Below are 20,854 nucleotides of genomic sequence, written 5' to 3' on the forward strand. Positions count from 1 at the left end.
TTGGCTATTGTTCCTTCCATCTAATTCTCTTCCAGGAAGCAAATTAATGCCTTTGCCAAAATGTCAAACTTTTTCTTCCAGCAGACTTGAACTTTCACTTATTCCTACCAAATTCTTGAAAACTGCCTGGTGAAAGGAACATTATTAGTACACCACATTACTGTGTGGCTCTTGTTAATGGTACAGTATGTTAACTTAAACTTACCTCTTCATAAGTGTTGGATTGTTAGGTGTAATATGGTATTTTCGTGGGTTATTGCAACAGTTTTTATTGCAGTTGCTGCCACTCCTGTACTGTAATTTTTTTTTACTAGTGCTAGTAGTTTCAGTCTTACATAGAAAAAGGTTAACACATTTTTTACAGCAATCTCTGACTCTGATGAAATAAAGGAGATTACAAATTTGATAAAATCACTTATTTCACAAGGCTGTGTACATCAGTGCAATAAATGCATAACTGAAGAGATTTGAGGTCATCGCTACCATCTGCAGCTGTTTTTATAATCATATTTATCCTGTGAAAGCTTCAAATAAATATAATTTAGCCGGTTTGTCAAGCCACACACTGGCACAATCTGGCAAATCGAGGCACGTTACTGTGGATACGGCTTCTTACATACACCAGCATGTTTCCACCTTCAGGCTGCCAGTAATTTATGGAAACGTTCCCACTAACACAAAGAAAGATTTGTGCTAGACAGGATCTGACCTGATCATAACAGTGCCTCATTTTATTTCATGCTCATAAGCACAGTGAGAATCGCTGATCCATATTCAGTCCTTGGGTTGAGACAGTGTCTCAGAGTGCATGTGTGTTTGTGAGTGTGGTTCTCAGCTTGGCCTGACATCTCCTGACCTTTCGTTCATCTCTTTCAGTCTCAGTGGGCCAGTCAGTCAGCCATGCCACCACACCTCACAAACATATTGTCTGAATGACACAAACATACACACACACACATTTTTTTCTTCCTCCGTTTTTCTAGCTGCTTCAATCTTTCTTTAACAATCATATCCTCTCACCCTCCTTTTCTATATAATCATTCCTTTTCTCAGTCTAACCTTATCTGCACAAGCCAAGGTTTTCATTCATTCATACACATACACACAGAGTTAATTCATTTTTTTTCTTTTCTATTTGTTTAATAGATTTTAGTTCCAAATTACATTTATGTAAAATTGAAATAGGTTTTCATCTAATATTGTAGCCAATTTCTCAAAAATTTTCACTGACAAATTGAAGCAGCAAACTTTGTAACCCTCATGATAATCCATGAATGCAAAATAGTAATACACTGAAAAGTTTCTTTACACATATTAGAAGTTAAGCAGTGATACAGTTGTTTTGGGTAATGTAGTTACTGTACCTTTAGGCAGTCTATGCCCTATAAAATTACTACAGAAAAAAAGGAAAGGTATGTATATATAAAGTCTTCTACCTTTTTTTTACATACTTGACAACCTGCTTCTGCTTTCAATGAAAGTCATAGTATGTATGCTAAAGAGCTTTATGAGGCTACACAGTAATATAGTATGCTACCGTGCACACCCAGGTGTGCGTTTAATAACGTTTAACGCTTAGCTACAACTAATGCAATCGAGACAGAAAGGTGAATACGGTCAAACTTGAGCTGGTTACAGAGGGAGCTCATGCTACGACGTCTTTGCACAAACAGTTGCACGAACGGTTTTGTTTAATTACTGTTTTCCATCATTATCATCTGTAACTGTACTAATTATTATCCATCAGTACACTGTAGAGTCAGCCCCAGTGTTTTTTTGCTACTGGTCTGATATCAGTTTGGCTTATGATACTAACAGGTACAACATCAGGGCTGTTTGGTTCTGGTATAGATGGGTATAAGTTCACAGTAAACCTGCTAAAAGTGAGTCTGTCTGTCTCTGTGTCCGTCTGTATTTCTGTCTCTCATGCAGGGAATGAGTCATCAGACACATCTCCATTTCCCACCAACAGTCTTATTGGTGTCATCGCATACACACACACATATGCTCCAACATACCCGACACAAATCGTACAGTTCACTGTCTGCCTTCAAATTGCTCTAGTCCCCAAAAATCCTGACTCATAGGAAATCCTTTCAGTCCGATAAAGCAGTGAGCATTATCTGCCTGCAGCCCTCACATTACAGCAGCCCGCCCTGATTTCTGTATACATAATTCATAGGTAGTTTATTTATTTACTGGGTTTAATTGTTGATTTGCCTGCAGCCTGGCATCTCATATTGTGGTGTAAATGTTTTGGCTGTGGGTGACACAATCATAAAGAAACACACACACACATGCAAACATACGTAGACAAATGGTGATGCAAGATAGCCCACCTGGTTGGTAAAGAACAAACAATGGACTGACAGTTTGTCAGTACTTTGTGCCAGTCCACTGAGGTGCCAAATGAAACATTAGGCTATCTTGGGGGATTTCAGTCTCACACACACATACGTACTCACATACATACGGTATATCCAGATTTTCTTTGAGAGTCAGATTCTTGACTGTATTTTTCCTTTAAATTGTATATATAGGAAGCACAAAAGAAAAACAAATAATCAGTAACTGAAAAAACATATTTAGATCAGCTATAAGTTTGAAGTGCCTCAAAGAAAAAGGATGTGCTACTCAGGTGAGCTAAATAAACTTTGTGCCAAAATTCATTTTGAGATGTAGTCTGAGATTCCTTCGCTTGCCTGTGCTTTCAGAAAACTTATTTCATCAAAATTTTAGCAGTTCTACTAGTATAATTTCCTTGTTTTAGCAGTCCAGCACATCTACTAAATTACTGCAAGATAACATGCATGGGCCTAAGATCCTGTTGTTCCCACAGCTGTCAAACTCCAAATGAAAAAAGTTCTACAAATCATACATCATACATTCAGTTATTAATGTTTGCCCACAGCAGTGTTAAGTTTTGCAGGTTCTCTGGTGACTTGAATCTCTGGTGAGTTTCAGCTTTTTGGCTTCCTCTGGACTTACCTGTCTTATGATTGTGAGGTTTGTTATGGACTAATAGAAAAACACTACTTAGGGTTATATATGGGAGAATATCCCTCCGATTATGTTCGACATTTTTCATTTTAAGTCATATTTAAAAATTTGTTATTAGACTTATGGAGTTATTTGCTGCTGAAGATAACATGCTTGTTTTGTCAACTGTGAATTTTTTCAGGATGTGGTGGCATCTACTGTTTTGAACTAAATTAAAAGGACTGAACGTTTGCAAGCTTAAATTAAATAATTACTATAACCTACTTTAGTTTACAATGAAAGTCACTAATAAGCATATCTGCTTTAATTACACATTTCATTACCATTACACTAATTATGTAATTGTTAAGTTCAGTGAGGGTCTTTGGTTGTTTAAGAGCAGCAGTGTTATCCAAATACGCTGCATATTCTTTTCTTGACTCCAACACTAAAACAGTGTAACCATTTCCTCAGTGAATACTTCTGCCCAAAGTTCACAGATGGCTCTGTAGTATTTGCTCATCCTGCTGTGATGTTGTCACATAGTGTTTGGGACTGGGAGTGCCATATCCTCCTGTGTTCCCTCCTTTCTGGAACGAATGAAACACATGCACACACACACACATACGCAGCCAAAGAGACACAGATGCTGAGTGAAAAGTAGTACAGCTCTAGGCAAGAGTTAGTGAATGAACGAACCATTATAGTACAGCTTTCTGGGGCAGAACACTCATAGGAAAGACAACAGACAGTATCTTCGTTATATTTTGAATCACTCCGACTGTAGGTAGATGCTTCTAGAGTGTAGGTCTGTGTCAGAGTTAAGTTATGGTTTAAGGTATATCCCAACAACAGAGCACAAAACTTGTCAATAGTATATTTTGAGTTTATCACAAAATGTTTAGTATTCCACTCTATGTTGCATGTGACGTTTTGCATCACATGTATGGCGAATATGTACATGCATGTGTGCGTGTGTGTGTGTGCGTACTTTTGGAGCATTACAGCCTCAGGCACTGGCTTGAGTTTGATCTGCTGTGATGTGCCACTTTCTCTTCAGGGGCGTAGCTATTCTAAGCTCTGATTCTGTCAATGTGTGTGTGTGTGTGCTGTTTTTTTTTTTTTTTTACATTTTGGTTTCTCACCTATTCACGGTCCCTGTCATCACAAAATGTGCAACAGTGGAGTTTTATTGTCATTCTGGTGCAGACTATGTTTTCTGAAAGTGGGTGTGGGTGTGTCACATATTCTACCAAAAAACTAGACTGTCATTTTTCATGTGTAACCTTTCTGTTCTGCAGTGTATTAACTGTCCATTCCCCAGTGTATCCAAGTACCACTTGTGTGTATGTCTGTCTGTAGTTACACCTCTGTGCCGCCACTTTGATCTCACACTTTGGGAAGCTGGCTAATGTGTGACAGGAACAGTTGTAGAAAAAAATAGGCAGGATGAGTTTTATAGTAATTATTGTGGAGTGCTGCAGAAGTGCCACTTTGACCTTTAAGTGATGTTTATTCTTGGCCACTGATGTGCAGGTAACATCACTATTACTCCTTTTCCCACCAAGGCAGTTCCAGAGTTGGTTTGAAGCTAGCACCTAATTTTGAACCAGTTGCTTTGTGTTTCTTGTGGATTATTGTGACACACAAGAACTGAATCTGAATATGGTATTCAGCAAAAAACAGGTGTGTGTTATTTTGAACAAATATTAAGATCTTTTGTTTTCAGGAATAAAAACATCAGACAGCTGGTCTGTGAGAGTAGTGTGTATTTGAGGTGACAGGAAGACAAGAGGATAGAGGGGAGAGATAGCAGAGATTGAAAACATGGGTAAAATGGATTATGATGCTACGACACTGTTTTGTTGAGATCAGGTTATTTTTTCATTAACTGGTTTACTGAAGTAGGTTATTATAATGTTGTCTTTTGTTTTCCTGTGGGACCTGAAACATGTGAAGTGGAGTTTCTTTGACTGGGAGGAAATTAACCTCCTGTCCTGTGACAGTGTCGTTACTAACACTGACTTTAACTCGTTCACCTACTGTGCAAGTAATTTTTCTAACCCTATTTAGTTAGTTTGTTAGTTGTAAACATCAGCATTGATGGATTTTGTATGCAAATGTTTTCTGGGAATTAAAGGTGTCTTGGTGCAAATAAAAAATACATATACCAGTGCATGTGTTGAGTTCTTATATATTTTTCCAGTTTCATGATGTGGTGCATGAACTGAACCAGAACTGAGTTGAACTCAAGCATCCAGTTTATTTTCATTTGTCAGAAGCTTTTATTTTGTTACTTTACAATGTCAAGGCAAGCATAACAACACTGTATGAGCCTTTTTCACATAGCTATCCTATTCATTTCCCAAGATGTTATCAAAGTTTTTAAACTGGTGACAGCTGAAGGGGGTACAGGCAAAGATGCTTCATTTGAAAGGTGTTATAGCTTGCCACTCTTTCTTTCTTTGAATTATAACTCAGAAAAAATATAAACACAATTTTCTTCATTTTCAAAGTAGACCAGGTATAGTTCTCTGTACATTCGCGGGTATATTACAAACAGCATACTCAATTCAGCATACTTTTAATGGTGCCAAAATGTTAACAAATAAAGGCTACAAACAGGGCTTCTGTAGGAGCCAATAGCTGCCTCAGATTATGATTATAATTTCGACTTTATTAAGTCTCAGAACGATGTATCAAATGGTTTTCTTGGAACACTGCCACTCTCCTCTCTCCAGCCATACACTGATATTTGCCCCAGGTGGAAAGTGTGGACATATAGGCAATTTCATCTTAATTGCTTATTGTTGAGGGCACTCAGTTGTCTTGATTTTGTCAGATACGGTGTGTAGGGGTCTCAATCTTTGAAAACCCTGCTCAAGAGTATTTATGTGCAAATGTGCAGAATCCTCATTTGTTCTTAAAATCACAATGTTGAACCCTTAATTACATTTGCCCTGATTCAGCAGAGTAAACACTAATAAAAGGCAGACTTCAAGCAGATGGAAAAATTAACTGCTGGTGAGCAATAGTCTTGCTGATGTGCAGATTCTGTATATATTCTTAACCCAATTGTGCACTATTGTGTAAAATTAGGTGATGGAGGTATTGAGATGCTTTTTAAATGAATATCATAATACAATACTCATTATATGTACATGGAAGGTGTTATTTGTTGTAATTGCACTTGTCATTCTGTCTATACATTTTTAACATATGTGGCTTTAACTGTTTGAGTTGGTGAAATATTTTTTTTTTTTGCTAAATGTATTTTTCCTGCAGTGTTTCCTTGCTGAGCTGAAATTGCATTTTATACTGCAAAGACTGCAGCTCAGTGCAACAGCATATGCTTCATATCAGTAACCATATAACCTCCACCAGACTTTGGCCAGCTGTTCTTACAATAGAATCATATTAGGATCAGTTTCAATGTTCACATGCAGAGCTGAATTTATACGGAAAGCCTTACCATTAGTTGAAAACAGAAAAAAAAATGGAATAAATCTTTACTGTCCACCTTAGTGGAGAAATTTGTGGAAAAATTGTCTTATCACATAACCGCATAATCACATCACAAAACAGTTAAATTACGCAAATCAAGGTTACAGATTTCTTATAGAATTAATAAAACTGATGGCCTGCAGGATGAACAAATTCTTAAATACGTTTTTAGTTTAGTCTGTAGCATCTCCCAGAATTCAGTGGGGCAAACTGACTGAACAAAGGTAGAGCTGTCTTTCAAGATGAGCTTAGCTTTCTTTGTAATTCTTTCTGCACATAGCTCATTCAGAAATCTTAAAGGTTTCACAATAATTTTGGGTGTCATTGAAACAATGCTGGATAACTTCTTGTTCTTGCAATTTAATTTATGACAGCCAATATGGCAATGCCAAAGCACTCCAGTATATAAAAACCCTGCTCTCAAAATGTTGATGAGCAAAAATACATGTATGCAAGTTGTATCAACAAAATGTATTGATGTTTTAAAAGTAAAAGTAATATGCAGGTTTACCCTTGTCACTGTATTTTGTACAGTGTTAATTTGTACATTGTATATGTGCTGGTTATACTGTAGGATTTAGATGTTCAACTAAGCAAAGTTCAGGTAGGCTCCTTGATTAAATGTAGCTGCTGTAGTAAAATCTTGAGTTGCATGGCTTTTACACCTCTATCACTATTAGGCTTTTTATACTTAATACAGTGATATGTTTGTTCGAGTGGATCAGTTACCCAAATGATCACATAACAGTAGACTCTCTGTGTTTCAGCGTAGCCATCTGGTCTATTGGATATTAAAGACGTTACATGTCTTCGAGCCTATTTTTGCTGGTGCCCTCCTTTCTTATTACAAAGTGGAAAAAAAAACATAAATACACATAGATCTGACAACTCACTCAGCCCTAATGTTAGATGTCTTATCAGCCAATTAACCCAGGAGGTCACCTACAGAAGGTTATGTCATCTCTGATCATATTTATTGAGACACATGCTACTGTAGGTACATAACAAAAGCATGATGTATGTTACTGTTGTTTACCATAAGCATGTGTGTTTTTGTATGATTGTGCCTGGTGGGAGGCAGGAAAAGAAACAGAAAAAGACACTAGGACAACAGGGTGAAAAATAGGAAATTGTTAAAGAGAGAGGATTTCAACCTTTGAAATAATTCTCTCTTCCTTCTCTAGCCAATTTCCCCATTTTTCAAACACCGGGTTTATCCCATTGGCCCATTATGAAACTTAGAGACAAAAGCTTTCTAATCCTGGCTCTTCTGCACCGCCTTTGATGGTCGGGTGTGTATGGAAGTCAGTGAGTGTGTTTGGCTTCTATATTAGTGCATTGTGTGTGTATGTGTGTGTGCTTGGCATTAACTAATACTGCTCTAAGCTGCATACTGAGATGTCCTACAGCACTCAGTGGTGTGTGAGTGTGTGTTCGTGCAGACGTACGAGTGTTTGTGTGTGTGTGTTTAGACTGAGCCGAAATGATCTCCACAGGGACGTTGGGCTGTTGCTGCATCAGAAATAAGATACATCAAAGAGAATGGGGTTCTACATGAGAGCAGAGCAAATGGGGCTTCTGTGTGCAGTGCAGACCTCTAACAACTGTCAGAAAAATTCAAATCAAAATGGGTCCAAGTGTGGTTTTAAAAGCAGAAACTGCATGTGGAAAATATATCAAAAGCAGCAGAATTAATTCCAAGAAAGTATCGTCTCCTCCTTTCATCCATTTTCAAGTCTGTAATCGACAAATCACACTGAGGGAATAAGACTGCCCCAGACACAAAGGACAAAAAAATGATCAGGTCCTCGTTTTAATTGGTCCCTAGAAACCAAAGCTGTCAAGGAAATGTGATACTTATGTTGCCGTTGGCTACGGATAATCTGCATCTGTAAACCACACCTTCATCTGCTCCCTCCATCCCTCCCTCTAATCCCTCACCGTGACTTTATTCTCTCACATCTTTTGCACATTAGTTATGTTACACACACACACCTACACATTCATAGGGTTAGTAAGCTTAGTGTGTTTCTGCATGTGTCTCAGCTCAAAGCATGCCTTTAGATTCAAGCACAACTGGACCCTGGTTATAGATTAAAACTAAAGCAACCAGAGCACTGAATATTGCTGCAGGGGGAAGCTCTTACAGTGTAACCAAGATGGCTGCTGTGTTGTCCACCTGCCTATGACAATGCATCATTGATCTATCATAAGACCGAGAGTCTTCCTTAAATATTGGCAAAGGGTCCTAGATAAGAATTTCCTCTTAAGACTTTTTTACTAAGTTGGTGATCGCAACTTTTTTAAGGTTTTGATTGAACACCTGAACTAAGAGAGGGGGCTGAGGTTGATCCTGTTGCTGTGGATGACATCAGCTTTCATGAATGAAACTGCTTTCTTCGTCAATAGTATGGTTCTCCTGCCTACTTTAAATTACTTTGATAAAAAAGAAAGTGTCTGAGAGCCACAAAGGTCCTATATTACTAGCACCATTTACCAATCATATAAAAACACTCAAACTGATCTAGGAGTGGCTTTTAACTTGGCCAGTTACAAACCACAACAGCCTTAAAATGTTTTGTGAATGAGGCACTATGTTTATCTGTAATATGTGCCAGCGCAGCCAAAAAAGAACTTGAACATATTGATAGTACATATTGATCTAGTGCTATCGGCAGCTTGGTATACTTGCTGTCGCCTACGGTAAATGTCTGATGAAGGTGAAGTGCTTGATAACACCGAAATGAATTCATGTACTGTAGGTGAAAATGATTTAAACAGAACATAGAGCAGCAATCATACAATTTGGTGAATCTAACATCTCAGTATGCAGCTTAGAGCAGTGCGCCAAGCACACACACATATACACACAATGCACTATAGAAGCCAGACACACTCACTGACTTGCATACACACCCGACCATCGAAGGCAGTGCAGAAGAGCCAGGATTAGAAAGCTTTTGTCTCTAAGTTTCATAATGGGCCAATGGGATCTTCTTCCTTTTGATTCATCTCCATCCTCCATTTCTGCCTCTCTGTTTCTCTGGTGAGAGTTTGAACTCAGGGTCACAGTAGGTAGGCAACCTGCCTTGTAACAGGCTCAGGTCCACATGCATGCTTTACACGCACATTTTTATCTCTGTAGACTTCAAAACATGATGTATTTTTTATTTGTGTTTGTTACTGCAGGGAGTTTGGCTGGAGAGACCCAGAGCTACCAGAGGTGATCCAAATGTTACAGCATCAGTTCCCATCAGTCCAGTCTAACGCTGCTGCCTACCTCCAGCACCTCTGCTTTGGAGACAACAAGATCAAATCTGAGGTATTGATCTCTGAAGAGAACGCACACCAGGAAAGCGGACTCTCAGACATAGAGGATTGAATTTCAGAGCTCAGTTTGAATGGTCTTTAACTCACTCTGCTGCTCATAAGTTGCTGACTTACAGTAAGGAGTGAATTTATACAAAACACTCACAAAATCCACTTTCCCAGTATTTCATCTGAATATGTATGCAGATATTTTTTTTATGTGCTGATGTTTTGAGAGTTCCAGTAAAGATTTTCCTTTTCAAATTGAAAAACTTGTACATTAGGCAACAGACAGGAAGATTGCAGATGACAGTATTTTGTATGTACAGAGAAACTGAAGCTACAGTATGACCCAATGATTAGCTTAGCTTGGAATTAGCAACAAAACTGGAAACTGGAGCTCTGTGCAAAAGTAATGAAAACCAGCAACTCTGGATTTCACTGATTAAAATCTTATTTTGATTTGTGTACAAAAAACATATAAATTAAAAACCTGGTTTACAACCACATTGGCATTTGGGAAGAATGTCTTCATCACTGAATGCCCTGAAATGTCTGTGAATGACATTTTTATGCCAAGTTTAGGTTGAATACATGTAAACAGTGACAGATTCCAAGATACATCTGTATTCAGATGTGCAGCTGTCTGAGCTCCATCAAACTACATATTACATGGAATTAAGTCCTTCTTACACACACTTAACCCAACTGTGAATATAGCCCTGTTACTGCAATCTGTCCTCCTGTCCTTTCATGGCATCATCAGTCACTGTCTTGGAGAAAACTGTTCTATCCTTTTCTTCAATGTCAACTCAATTCAGCTCAATTTGACTTTATTAATCCCCATTGAGACGATGGATTTGAGAGCAAACAAAGTTCTTCAAACAGCAATGAGCCAACAGGCATTAAAATAGAGTGAGAGAGAGAGATGTATGTGTATGAGAAAGATGATTGATTCTGTAGAAGAATAAAGAACGGTGGTATTTAGAGCCAGGCTTCCAAACTACACTGCTGCAGGCCAAACAGAGTTTTGCCCTTGAGAGGGACACATGAGTGGTGAAACAATAGACTGAATACTGAGGTATATGATGTTTGGACTTCTGCCTGTTCTGTCTCCTATCAGCTGACACATTGTAAGGATGTGTTTTTTGTGCTTGATATAATTTTAGAAATCAGACAATATTTGTAATTTACAAACGCGAAAGTGAAACATTTTGGACAAAAAAAGCCCCCTCTAAGACTTGTTTTCCAACATTTTACAGGTACACAAAATTTTGATTAACCCAAAACACCAATAAGATAATTATTATTTGGCCTGTGCTAAGACTAATTGTCCATTTTTTGCCATGTCAAATGAGGTGAAGGACATGTTCTGGCTCAATGAATTTTAGCATGTGTATCTAGTTTCTAACCTTCAGTGAATCAGCTGAATTTGATGTCACACCTTTGAGCCACCAAAGACATGTGACACAAGAGATTCTGATTAAGTTGCCTTTTTATAATGTGCTAGTGTGCCCTGATCTTGCATCAGTCTCACTATGTTTACATAGATAACAAAATTCGGATATTAATCAGATTAAGACAATACTCTGATTAAGAAAACTACTATGTAAACAGTGATTTTTGATTACCTTAATCCAGTTAAAGTCTCAGTCGAAATAAGCAATAATCAGATTTACACATGTGGAGTATTCCTATTTTAGTCGCATTATGAAACGCATGTAAACACCTTAATCACAATATGAATGTTCTGTGAGAGTTTTCGCTGCATTTTGCTACAGGATACCTACACATACGGCACATGCCAAAATTTTCCTTCCATTTGGTGACATCAAATTCCATTAGAACAACTCTTTCCCTCCAGGCCTTACTTCGTACACTCATCCAGTACCTCCATATAATGTTGCCGAATGAAAGTACAGACTATGCCTGTTGTTGGAGAAGACGCTGTCATCTATGTGCACGTATTGCATGACAAGAAAATAAGCCTAACTACACTTGAAGCCTCTGTAAAATTAAAAATGAAATACCCAGGAGAGTCTATGGAACCATAACGAACTGTATGATGATAGACAATGCCAACGTGAAATTATACAGGGAAGAAAGTGAGACGGCTTGACGTAGGCCGACAGACGTGTATCATTAATGGGTCTATGGAACAGGAACATGAAAGGAACATGAAAGGAATATTCTAAAAGCAACTCAATGTAAACACCTTAATCAGAATATATAATCTTATTCGGAATAAGGTCAATAGTCCAATTATTCCTGTCCATGTAAACGACAGAAGCTGCTGCACTCGTTTATTTTCAAGTTTGTTGAAAAAAGTAAAAGTAAATTTTACCATAATAACATCAAATTTGGCTTTCTCACATCATAAAAAAGTGTGAGGCAAACAACCCTTTGGCTCTTGTATACTGTACACCACAGCAGGCATGTTGTCAGTGGAATTAGGCAGATATGTGTGGACTCACCTCTGTTATTTGTGAATATGCACCTATTGTTCCTGTACAGTCATTCCTCTCTCCCTCCCTCTGTCCTCAGATCCGGCGACAAGGTGGTATCCAGCTGCTGGTGGACCTGTTAGACCATCGCATGACTGATGTCCACCGCAGTGCCTGTGGAGCCCTGAGAAACTTAGTGTATGGCAAAGCCAATGATGACAACAAAATTGCCCTGAAGAACTGTGGAGGCATACCTGCTCTGGTCCGACTGCTTCGGAAGACCACTGATGTGGAGATCCGTGAGCTGCTCACAGGTAAGAAGTACAATTTACATATTTTGAGGGTTTGAATCACTTGCCTGTGATTTTTAGCATGTGCCTGCTTAAGTGTGACAGCTGGGCTGTAGCTTTGATTGAGGACACTGAGGTCATGGCCTTCAGAAACCCTGCAGGAAATTATGGTCTATAGTCAAATATTTTGTACACATTTTTAGACAAATTTCTATAAAAGCCAAAGATGGTTGTGTTTGCACTGCAATGCTTGCTTTCTCATGATAACAGAATCACTTATGTTTTTATCTTGAGAATACTAACACTAGATTACCTGAGATAGCGGGCAATTTTATCTTGTGATCTTGTCTTGAGATAGCAAAACTTCTTTTCTTCTGATAAGAAAATAAATGATTACATTATTATAAGAGAAGAAGATTTGTTGCCTCAAGATAATGGTAAAAAAATTATTGCAAGCATGCCATTGTTAGCTTCCATAAATATCATTAGTTTCTGAGTCAGTGTATTTTATTTTAACTGCCTTTAGATCACCCAAAAATTAAAAGAATAAATCAAGGACTTTATGTTTTTGATATCTAGAGGTTGAGTCATGGCAACTGGACTTCCAGTTTTTTGGGTCGAAACGTTTCACTACTCATCCAAGTGGCTTCATCACTTTCACCATGTTTTGCCATGACTCAGCCTCTAGATAACTTCACCTGGAGGACCGAGAATCTTCACAGACATGTTTTTGGATAGTATTGGTATTGAAATGCCACAGAACATTCTTAGTAATTTCATTACAGAGAAATTATAAACACTTTTGTGAAACTGTTCGTTGAATTATTTGTTGTGATTTGCATCTTTTGCTGAAAGTATATTTACACTTTATTTGCAATTTTTTTTAGTACTCTGGCTTGTTGTGCGACTATAGTGAAGCAACTTATGTTGTCATTGACTTTTTTGCACTCTAAAGATGAAACTGTACCGCCAAACATTTATGTTCTTGCCAAACTATAGCTGACCAAACAAAAGATCATTCAGGAAACCCGAGAGGGTGGAGGATACACCACTTCACCTTCCTCCCAACATTGGTGGAGTTGTTTAACATTACCTGACACAGATTAATGAATTTTGTAATGCACATCTGCTTGTTGTTATATCTAGCTTACTTTCTTCAAAGGCTAATTTAAACTATAATTATTCTAATTAGAAAGGCAACGTATACACCGAAGCGACTTGTTTTATTTTATTTTATTTTATTTTTTTTCTGTTCAACAAGGCTGTTTTTGCTAAAAGTGACTAATATTCTGGTGTGACTTGTGGTCTGGAAAATATGGTAATTGTCTAAATCAAATATGCAAAATTTAATAGATTCATGTTTTTGGAGACCTTGATATTGGGTAACAACAACAGCACAACAGCGTGTTTTTTTTCACCTACAATAAAATATACTTTAACTACTACTACATTCATACACATATACTGCACAAAAGAATATCATCAGCAAATCAGCAAATTGGAGTAAATGTAATTTTAGGATTGTTTATGATTATAAGTTAATAAGTTTTTTTAAAAACTTTTTTTGAGGTGAGAAATCATTTCCAATATCTAATGAGCAAATAGATTCCTGCATAAAACTCACTACAGTTCTATGCACACACATACACACAAACAGACACATATTTACAACCACACATACTCAGATGAAGAACATTCACTTGTGTATATACACACAAAACACACTACTGTTCAGGCACATTCCCATCTAAGCTTGAGCACACACAGATACACACACGCATATACACACACACAGAGGAGGGAATTGTTTACCACCTGCCTGCCTCCCAGCACTCATCAAGTGCTGTTGACTTGTCAAACTGAGCTTCTGTGCAAAGGGCTACACTGCACTTGTATCCACAGCAGGTTTGTATTCTCTGTCAGTAAATATAAATATCATGCACATTGTAAAAATGTATTCAGAATTGATTAATTTGAGGTTCTAAACCCACTGAGGTCTGGGTTGTAAATTCACCGCCAAAAGGATTAAAGGATTACTACCAACGCCTCTACCAGTGTTTTTTCACAGTTTTTACTGTTTATATCCTGGCAGTTCTTTTTCTAATTGGCATTCACATGGACAGCTACAGTAAAAAAGACTTTCACCTCTCGAGGGGGATGGAGACATGACAGGGATAAAAGAGGAATACCACTCAATTTTCAAACTGATCTACAGCCAGAATCCTATCGGGGTTTATTCCAGTCCAAGAACCAAATAAGAAAAATGGATTTCTTTTACTGGCATCCATGCTCATGAAAAGATCTCTGCATTAGTCCTGTGATGGGCACAGTACTTCAGAAACCAAGACATGTCAGAAACCAAGATTTTGGTTAATTCTGAGCTCTAGACTTGTTCAGTTAGTTGGTGAAATAATTCATTTCTCATGTTTTAGTGTACTACAAGGAGAGGAAATTATACAGTATAAACTGCTTTTAAACATTTAAGCGTTTTTAACTGTGGAAAGAATCACTGGTCAAAACAGTGTGTTTACAAGCTTTTTCCAGAGCTTTCAACCATATCATTGATATAAGTTCGTCATCAGCAGAAGGAGTTTGTGGAGCTACCTGAACTTGCCGTTCCAGCTCAGTAGCTGAGTTGCTTCTATGCTCCAAAATGACAAAATGAAAGAAATACCACATGTCGAGAAGTTGCTATGACTGAAAAAATTACAGCTAGAGATTTACATGTCATCTTCCTAACAACTGAGCAAACACCAACCACTAATGAAGATGTAGCTGAGACCAATGTTGAACAAAAGAGAAAATATGGTGGCGTGCAGTGAACAGGCTTTATAATCACAGCGTTATCACAGGATTGGTTGTCTGATAAGATTCTAATTGTCGTCAGAAGTCTGGGGTGGTCAAACAACATTATTAAGCATGAAATGTTGTTGTAGGTGACTCGGTTTAGAGGGTATATGCCGTATGGGAATTACGCAGAGCCTAGTGTTCTAGGAATGATATGCATATTAAATTTCCCTTTGATGCAAAAACTCAGTGGTGTGTAGATCAGGCTGTTCCTTGAGTAGCCCCACAGTTCTCATCTTTTCGTCCACTAGCAATTCAATTTTGTGTTATGTGTTGTGTTGTGTTTATTAACCATAAACAACATTCCAACCCAGAGTTTTGGTTGTCTAACCCTAACCCAACATTTATTTATTTATTTACTTACTTACTTACTTACTTACTTACTTACTTACTTGACGACAAGGGTCATCACAGCAGTCCTTGGACAACTATAAACATCTCCCTCAGGTCTAAGTTCTTTTGCCAGTGAAATCTACTCAGTTCATTCACCAATGCCATGAACGCAGGATTATCATGCTGAGTGAGTGAACATAGCGGTTACCTCCAATTTATTATCCACCCTTGCAAACAATCCTAAGCTAAACTGCCCTTCTTTCCCAGAAAAGTCACCCTATTAATTACTCTCTCGTAATTATTTGCAGTAAATAGGGTGACACGAGGTTGTATTGAGGGACAAATATTTTCATTGTTATTTTTGGTAATAAAAGATGGGCATGTATAGCAACGCATGCCGAGCCCCCCCCAGCACAGGAAACGTGCACGAGAAAACTGAAACTGAGAGGTGCCTTTGCATTTCCCTTATACCACCATATTTATTGCAGAGCATGACCAATGTGTGTTCTGTGAATTTATGTATATTTACGTGTGTAGTGAGTTTTGAAAGGGCTTTAGGCTTAGCAGAGATGGAAATAAAAGTTTTTTTGTATGCTGCTAGAGTCTTAAAGAAGATTACCATATAAATTAGAGCAGCAATTCAAGGCACGGAGCACCGAAATCCCTGCTGTCACAAATTAATCAGCTGAACGACCGGCTGGACGCAGACAGACCGTGCTCTCTTCTCTCCTCTCTCTTTCTCAAAGACCCAGAGGAAATAACTCTCACTCTCTTTATTTCTCAGCCCCTCTCTCGCTCTCTCTCTTTCTTATTCCTTTGTGGATGGATTTTCGTAATTGGTCTCTCCTTTTCTCCCTGTCTCTCTCCCGTCCTCTTTGCTGTTCTCTCTGTCTCCTTTTTTGTTTTGTTTTCTATTTTCCTTTTTTTAGCCCTCTCTGGCTGTTTCACTTTCTGGTGAGCATTTTAAATCAGGATCACAGTAGGAAGTCAAGCTGCCTGCCTTGCCAGCTACCGACTCAGCTACACACAAAAATACACACATAGGCCTTTTCATATACACTTTGGTTGAAGTCACGAGTCTGCTCTTAAGTTTCTCTCCTGCTTCTAGGTTTAATGGTTTAATTATTGCTACAGTGTTTATTTTTTCCTAGTTGTTGAGATATTTCAGTCTGGACTAAATTGGTAGAGTGACCAACTGACACTACTATGCCTGGAGCTAGCATGGTCATTTGGGTGGGAAATGGAGGGCTGGAAATATTAATTTTACCTTTTTGAATAATGTCTGACAAAAAAATCATCTCAGCAGGTTCTGTTTAAAGGTCTTCTCTAGTCATGCATAAAGCCATTTAAATGGCTGAACAATAAACTGTCTCAGGTGTGTCTTTCCACAAAAAAAAAAAGAAGAAAAAAAAATCTATTTAGTCCTAAAAAATGAAAGTACATTAACTTTTTCTCTTCTCATTGAAAAAGCCTGGCACTTTGAATATGAAAAGATTCTCGATTGTCAGTTTCACTGCTCAAAACAAGATGTCTTTTATTTCACCATGATGATATTCTGATTCTGTATATGTGTTGCCTGCATGATGCACTTATTTAAGCTGTTTATTGTTAAAAAAAAGAATGATGAAGCTTATTTTTTAGGCCATCATTAAGATCTGGGGAGAGGAAGCTGGTCAGATGAGGTTGGACACAGTGGTTAGAAAGCAAATAGTAGATCAGATAAGATATGGCAACACTCAGCAAAGTAGTACAGGAAATATTAACATAAATAATAACAATAAAACGCATCACCACGAGACAGAAAATCAGTGACAAGATTAACCCACTTATACTTCTGTTACATACTAAGCAGCATATAAAAGTGACCTAACACAGTTGACCTTGCTGCTGCCTTTTCATATCTCTGAAGTCCTTTTAAAATACAGTGGAATCCATGAAGATATAGCACCAAAGCTTCTTTAGGTTAAGTAAAGCCCAGACTGCAGACAGTTAAATTCTTGCAGTGGATATAGCATACTGTGTTTAAGTTATAGGTTGCTGACAGTGTTTAGTAAAAAGTTTAGTAAGTTCATGGTCCCCTGTGAGCTCTGAGAACAGCTTCAATTCTCCAACTCTGCTGAAAGAACACCATTCTTTGAATCTTTGAATCAAATGACATCTTATCATGCAAAAAAGGTAAAAAGGAAGCATACATGCAGGAAATGCATGTATGCCTTCTCTGTGATCCCTGACATGTTGCGTGATTCTCATCTCCTTGACTTCTCTAGCCTGAAGCACTCTTTGTTAGCTCAGTTAGTCAGCCAGTTACACTCATATTCAAAGCCAAAAGGCACTGTGCTTTCTTTCCTGGAAAGTTTGTATATGACGCCAAAGTTGTTTTGAGCCCTGAATATAGGTTGCCGCACTATTACTTCATAAAGTAACTGTGGAAATGTGAAAGATTGTTACTTTGAGTGTTATGTTCTGCACTTCTTTGCTTTGGGCTGAAGGAAAGTTTGTGATTCCGTTTGATCCATTTGTCTGTACACAGCAGACCAGAATTAGTCTCTTAGCTTTGATCTACATTTACCGATCCTTACATGATTTAGGAGCTGATTTATGAACTATTGATTAATCAGTTTAACTGCATCAAGATTCTGGAAAGGAAAACATTACTAATATATAAATTTCACTCTTCAAAGAGTTATTTTAAAAAATGTGAGATTCAAGGACACAGAGCAACAGCTACAGTAGAATTAGTAGTTTTTGTGGGTATTCCTTTAGCTCTTTTGACCTCACGTTGAGTCCACATATGAGGTTGGCCTCCCACCTAGATATGAAGCTGCTTGTGAAGAACAGAGGTTATGTTAAGCTACAAAGAAACGCTAACAATATCATTTCTGCCCTTCTTTGGCTCATAGAGTGTTGCACTGACTTCTTATTCCCTTTGAAACTCCACATGCTGTCAGTAGCTGTGGTTCAGCTTGTCATTACAGTGCAACTTTTTCATCCAGTCACAGCAGCACACATCATCAGAAGTGACAGGACTGGATTGCTCACGTTGGTGTCAGCTCTTCAGAAGCAGATATGGAAGTTGTCATGTTCAGACTGTGTTGGGAACTCTCCACAGGCCTGATGCAGTCCAGGCACAATGCCCGTCCAGTTCAGGCAAATCAAAGACCCTGAGAATGACAGCGTGAAAGAATAAAGCACACTCACTAACTTAAAAAAAGGGAACTGTAAAAAATGTAAAATGTGGATTACTTATAAAATAAAATAAGGTTAGTACAGTTAGATATACAAACATGCTGTGATCCACCACATGTAGCTTATAAACTTTCTTTTCACTTCATTTAAACAGGAAATGCCGTTTTTCAAAACCTTTTGAGGCTTAACCTGTTTAAGTGCAAGTAAATAACATTTCCATCCATTAACACAAGATTGAATCTCACTGCAGCATATGATATTACCTCTAAATGTATGTAGTTATAACCATAGTTTGTTTCTTTTTAATATATTTTTATTTCTTTAATTCTATGGCTGTCTGCCTGCCTCTGCAAGTAACTGCATCATTGTAAGCAATGAGATATAAAGACCAAATAGTTTAGCACATAATACAATAGCAGAAGCAGAGAGGATAGGTCCTTTCTTTGCAAACCAACTCTTGTTCACCTTGATGAGATCTATAGTATATTGCTTAGCTAAGGAAGAAAATTGAGTAAACATGATTACACATTATGGCCTAGGCTCATTAACACATAGCTTTAGGCATGTGTGGGCTAAGTGATTAAACAGTGATCATTATAAAAACAGAGTAAAACTAACACCTTAAAGTTTGCTCTCAAGCTTTGAGTTTAAGAGCAATAAATGTAGAAAAAATATATATATAGTTACAAAATGAAAAATTTCACTTGCTTAAGAAACCACAACCGTCCTGGGATTTTGAAGTATATGTACATGTTTATATGTGTAAATACATGGCAAGCATATGACATATACAATATATAATTATGACATGAATAAACTGCATTAAAATAAACTGTGCAAAAAAAATGAAAGGAACACTTTAAATATCACAGTGTAACACCAAGTTAATCTTGGTGGGATATCAATCTGTCAGTTTAGGAAGCACAAGTGATTGTAATTCACTTTCACCTGCTTTGGTGCAAATGGAAGAGACAACAGGTTCAATGGAGAAGCAGAAGCAAGACAACTGCCAAAAAGAAAATGATCTGACATGTGGTGGACACAGACAAATGTTCTCCCCTGATCCTTCCTGACTGATTCTTCTTCAGCTTTGTGTTTTGTTATTGTCCTTGTCACTACTGTTAGCATGAGGCAGTACCTGCTGCCCAATCAGCTTACACAGGTAGTCTAGTTACTGCAAGATGGCACATTCATACATGCAGTTGCAAGACGGGTTGCTGTGTCTCCCAACATAGTCTCAAGAGCACGGAGAGATACCAAGAGACCGGCTGTTACACCAGGAGAGGTGGACAGGGCTGTAGAAGGGCAACAACCCAGCAGCAGGACCAGTATCTGTTCCTTTGTGCAAGGAGGAACAAGAGGAGCACAGTGAGAGCCCTACAAAGTGACGTCCATCAGACTGCTGCTGTGCATGATTCTGACCAAACTGTCAGAAACACACTTCATTAGGGAGGCATTAGGGCCCATTGTCCTCTAGTGTGACCTCTGCTCACAGCCCAGCACTGTGCAGCTTGATTGGCATTCACCAGAGAACACCAGAATTGGCAGGTCTGCCAGTGGTGCCCCATTCTCTTCATAGAGTCTGGAGACACCGTGGTGAACATTATTCTGTCGGTAACCTGTTTAGTGGTGGGTCAGTTATGGTCTTGGGAGGCAGATATTTGGAGGGACCTCCATGTCATAGCCAGTGGTACCCTGACAGCTGTGAGGTACTGGAATGAAATCCTTAGATTGAATGTCAGACCTTAGAGTCTGTAGCCAGTTCCTGGATGACAAAGGCATTGATGCCACTGACTGGCCTACATGTTTCCCTGACCTAAATCCAAATAAGCACATGGGACATTATATTTGTGTGCATCTGATGCCACCAAGTACCACCACAGACTGTCCAAGAGGTCACTGATCCATGTCTCCCTGATCCCCCTCAACACTATCTTCAGACTCAACAGGAGCATGCCCCGG

At 38.2% G+C, this 20,854-nt stretch overlaps 1 protein-coding gene across 7 annotated transcripts in view; it reads left to right on the forward strand.

Annotated features, from left to right (window-relative positions):
- Nucleotides 1–20,854, forward strand: part of ctnnd2b (catenin (cadherin-associated protein), delta 2b) — a 151,541-nt gene that overhangs the window by 95,701 nt on the left and 34,986 nt on the right. For all 7 annotated transcript variants that reach the window (XM_026314351.1, XM_026314349.1, XM_026314352.1 and 4 more), the window contains 2 exons: nucleotides 9,673–9,805; nucleotides 12,337–12,550. In XM_026314351.1, coding sequence (XP_026170136.1) covers nucleotides 9,673–9,805; nucleotides 12,337–12,550 — 347 coding nt within the window. The remainder of the gene's footprint in view (nucleotides 1–9,672; nucleotides 9,806–12,336; nucleotides 12,551–20,854) is intronic.

This window comes from Mastacembelus armatus, chromosome 17 (assembly GCF_900324485.2).
Source record: "Mastacembelus armatus chromosome 17, fMasArm1.2, whole genome shotgun sequence".
In the NCBI taxonomy this organism is placed as follows: Eukaryota; Metazoa; Chordata; class Actinopteri; order Synbranchiformes; family Mastacembelidae; genus Mastacembelus; species Mastacembelus armatus.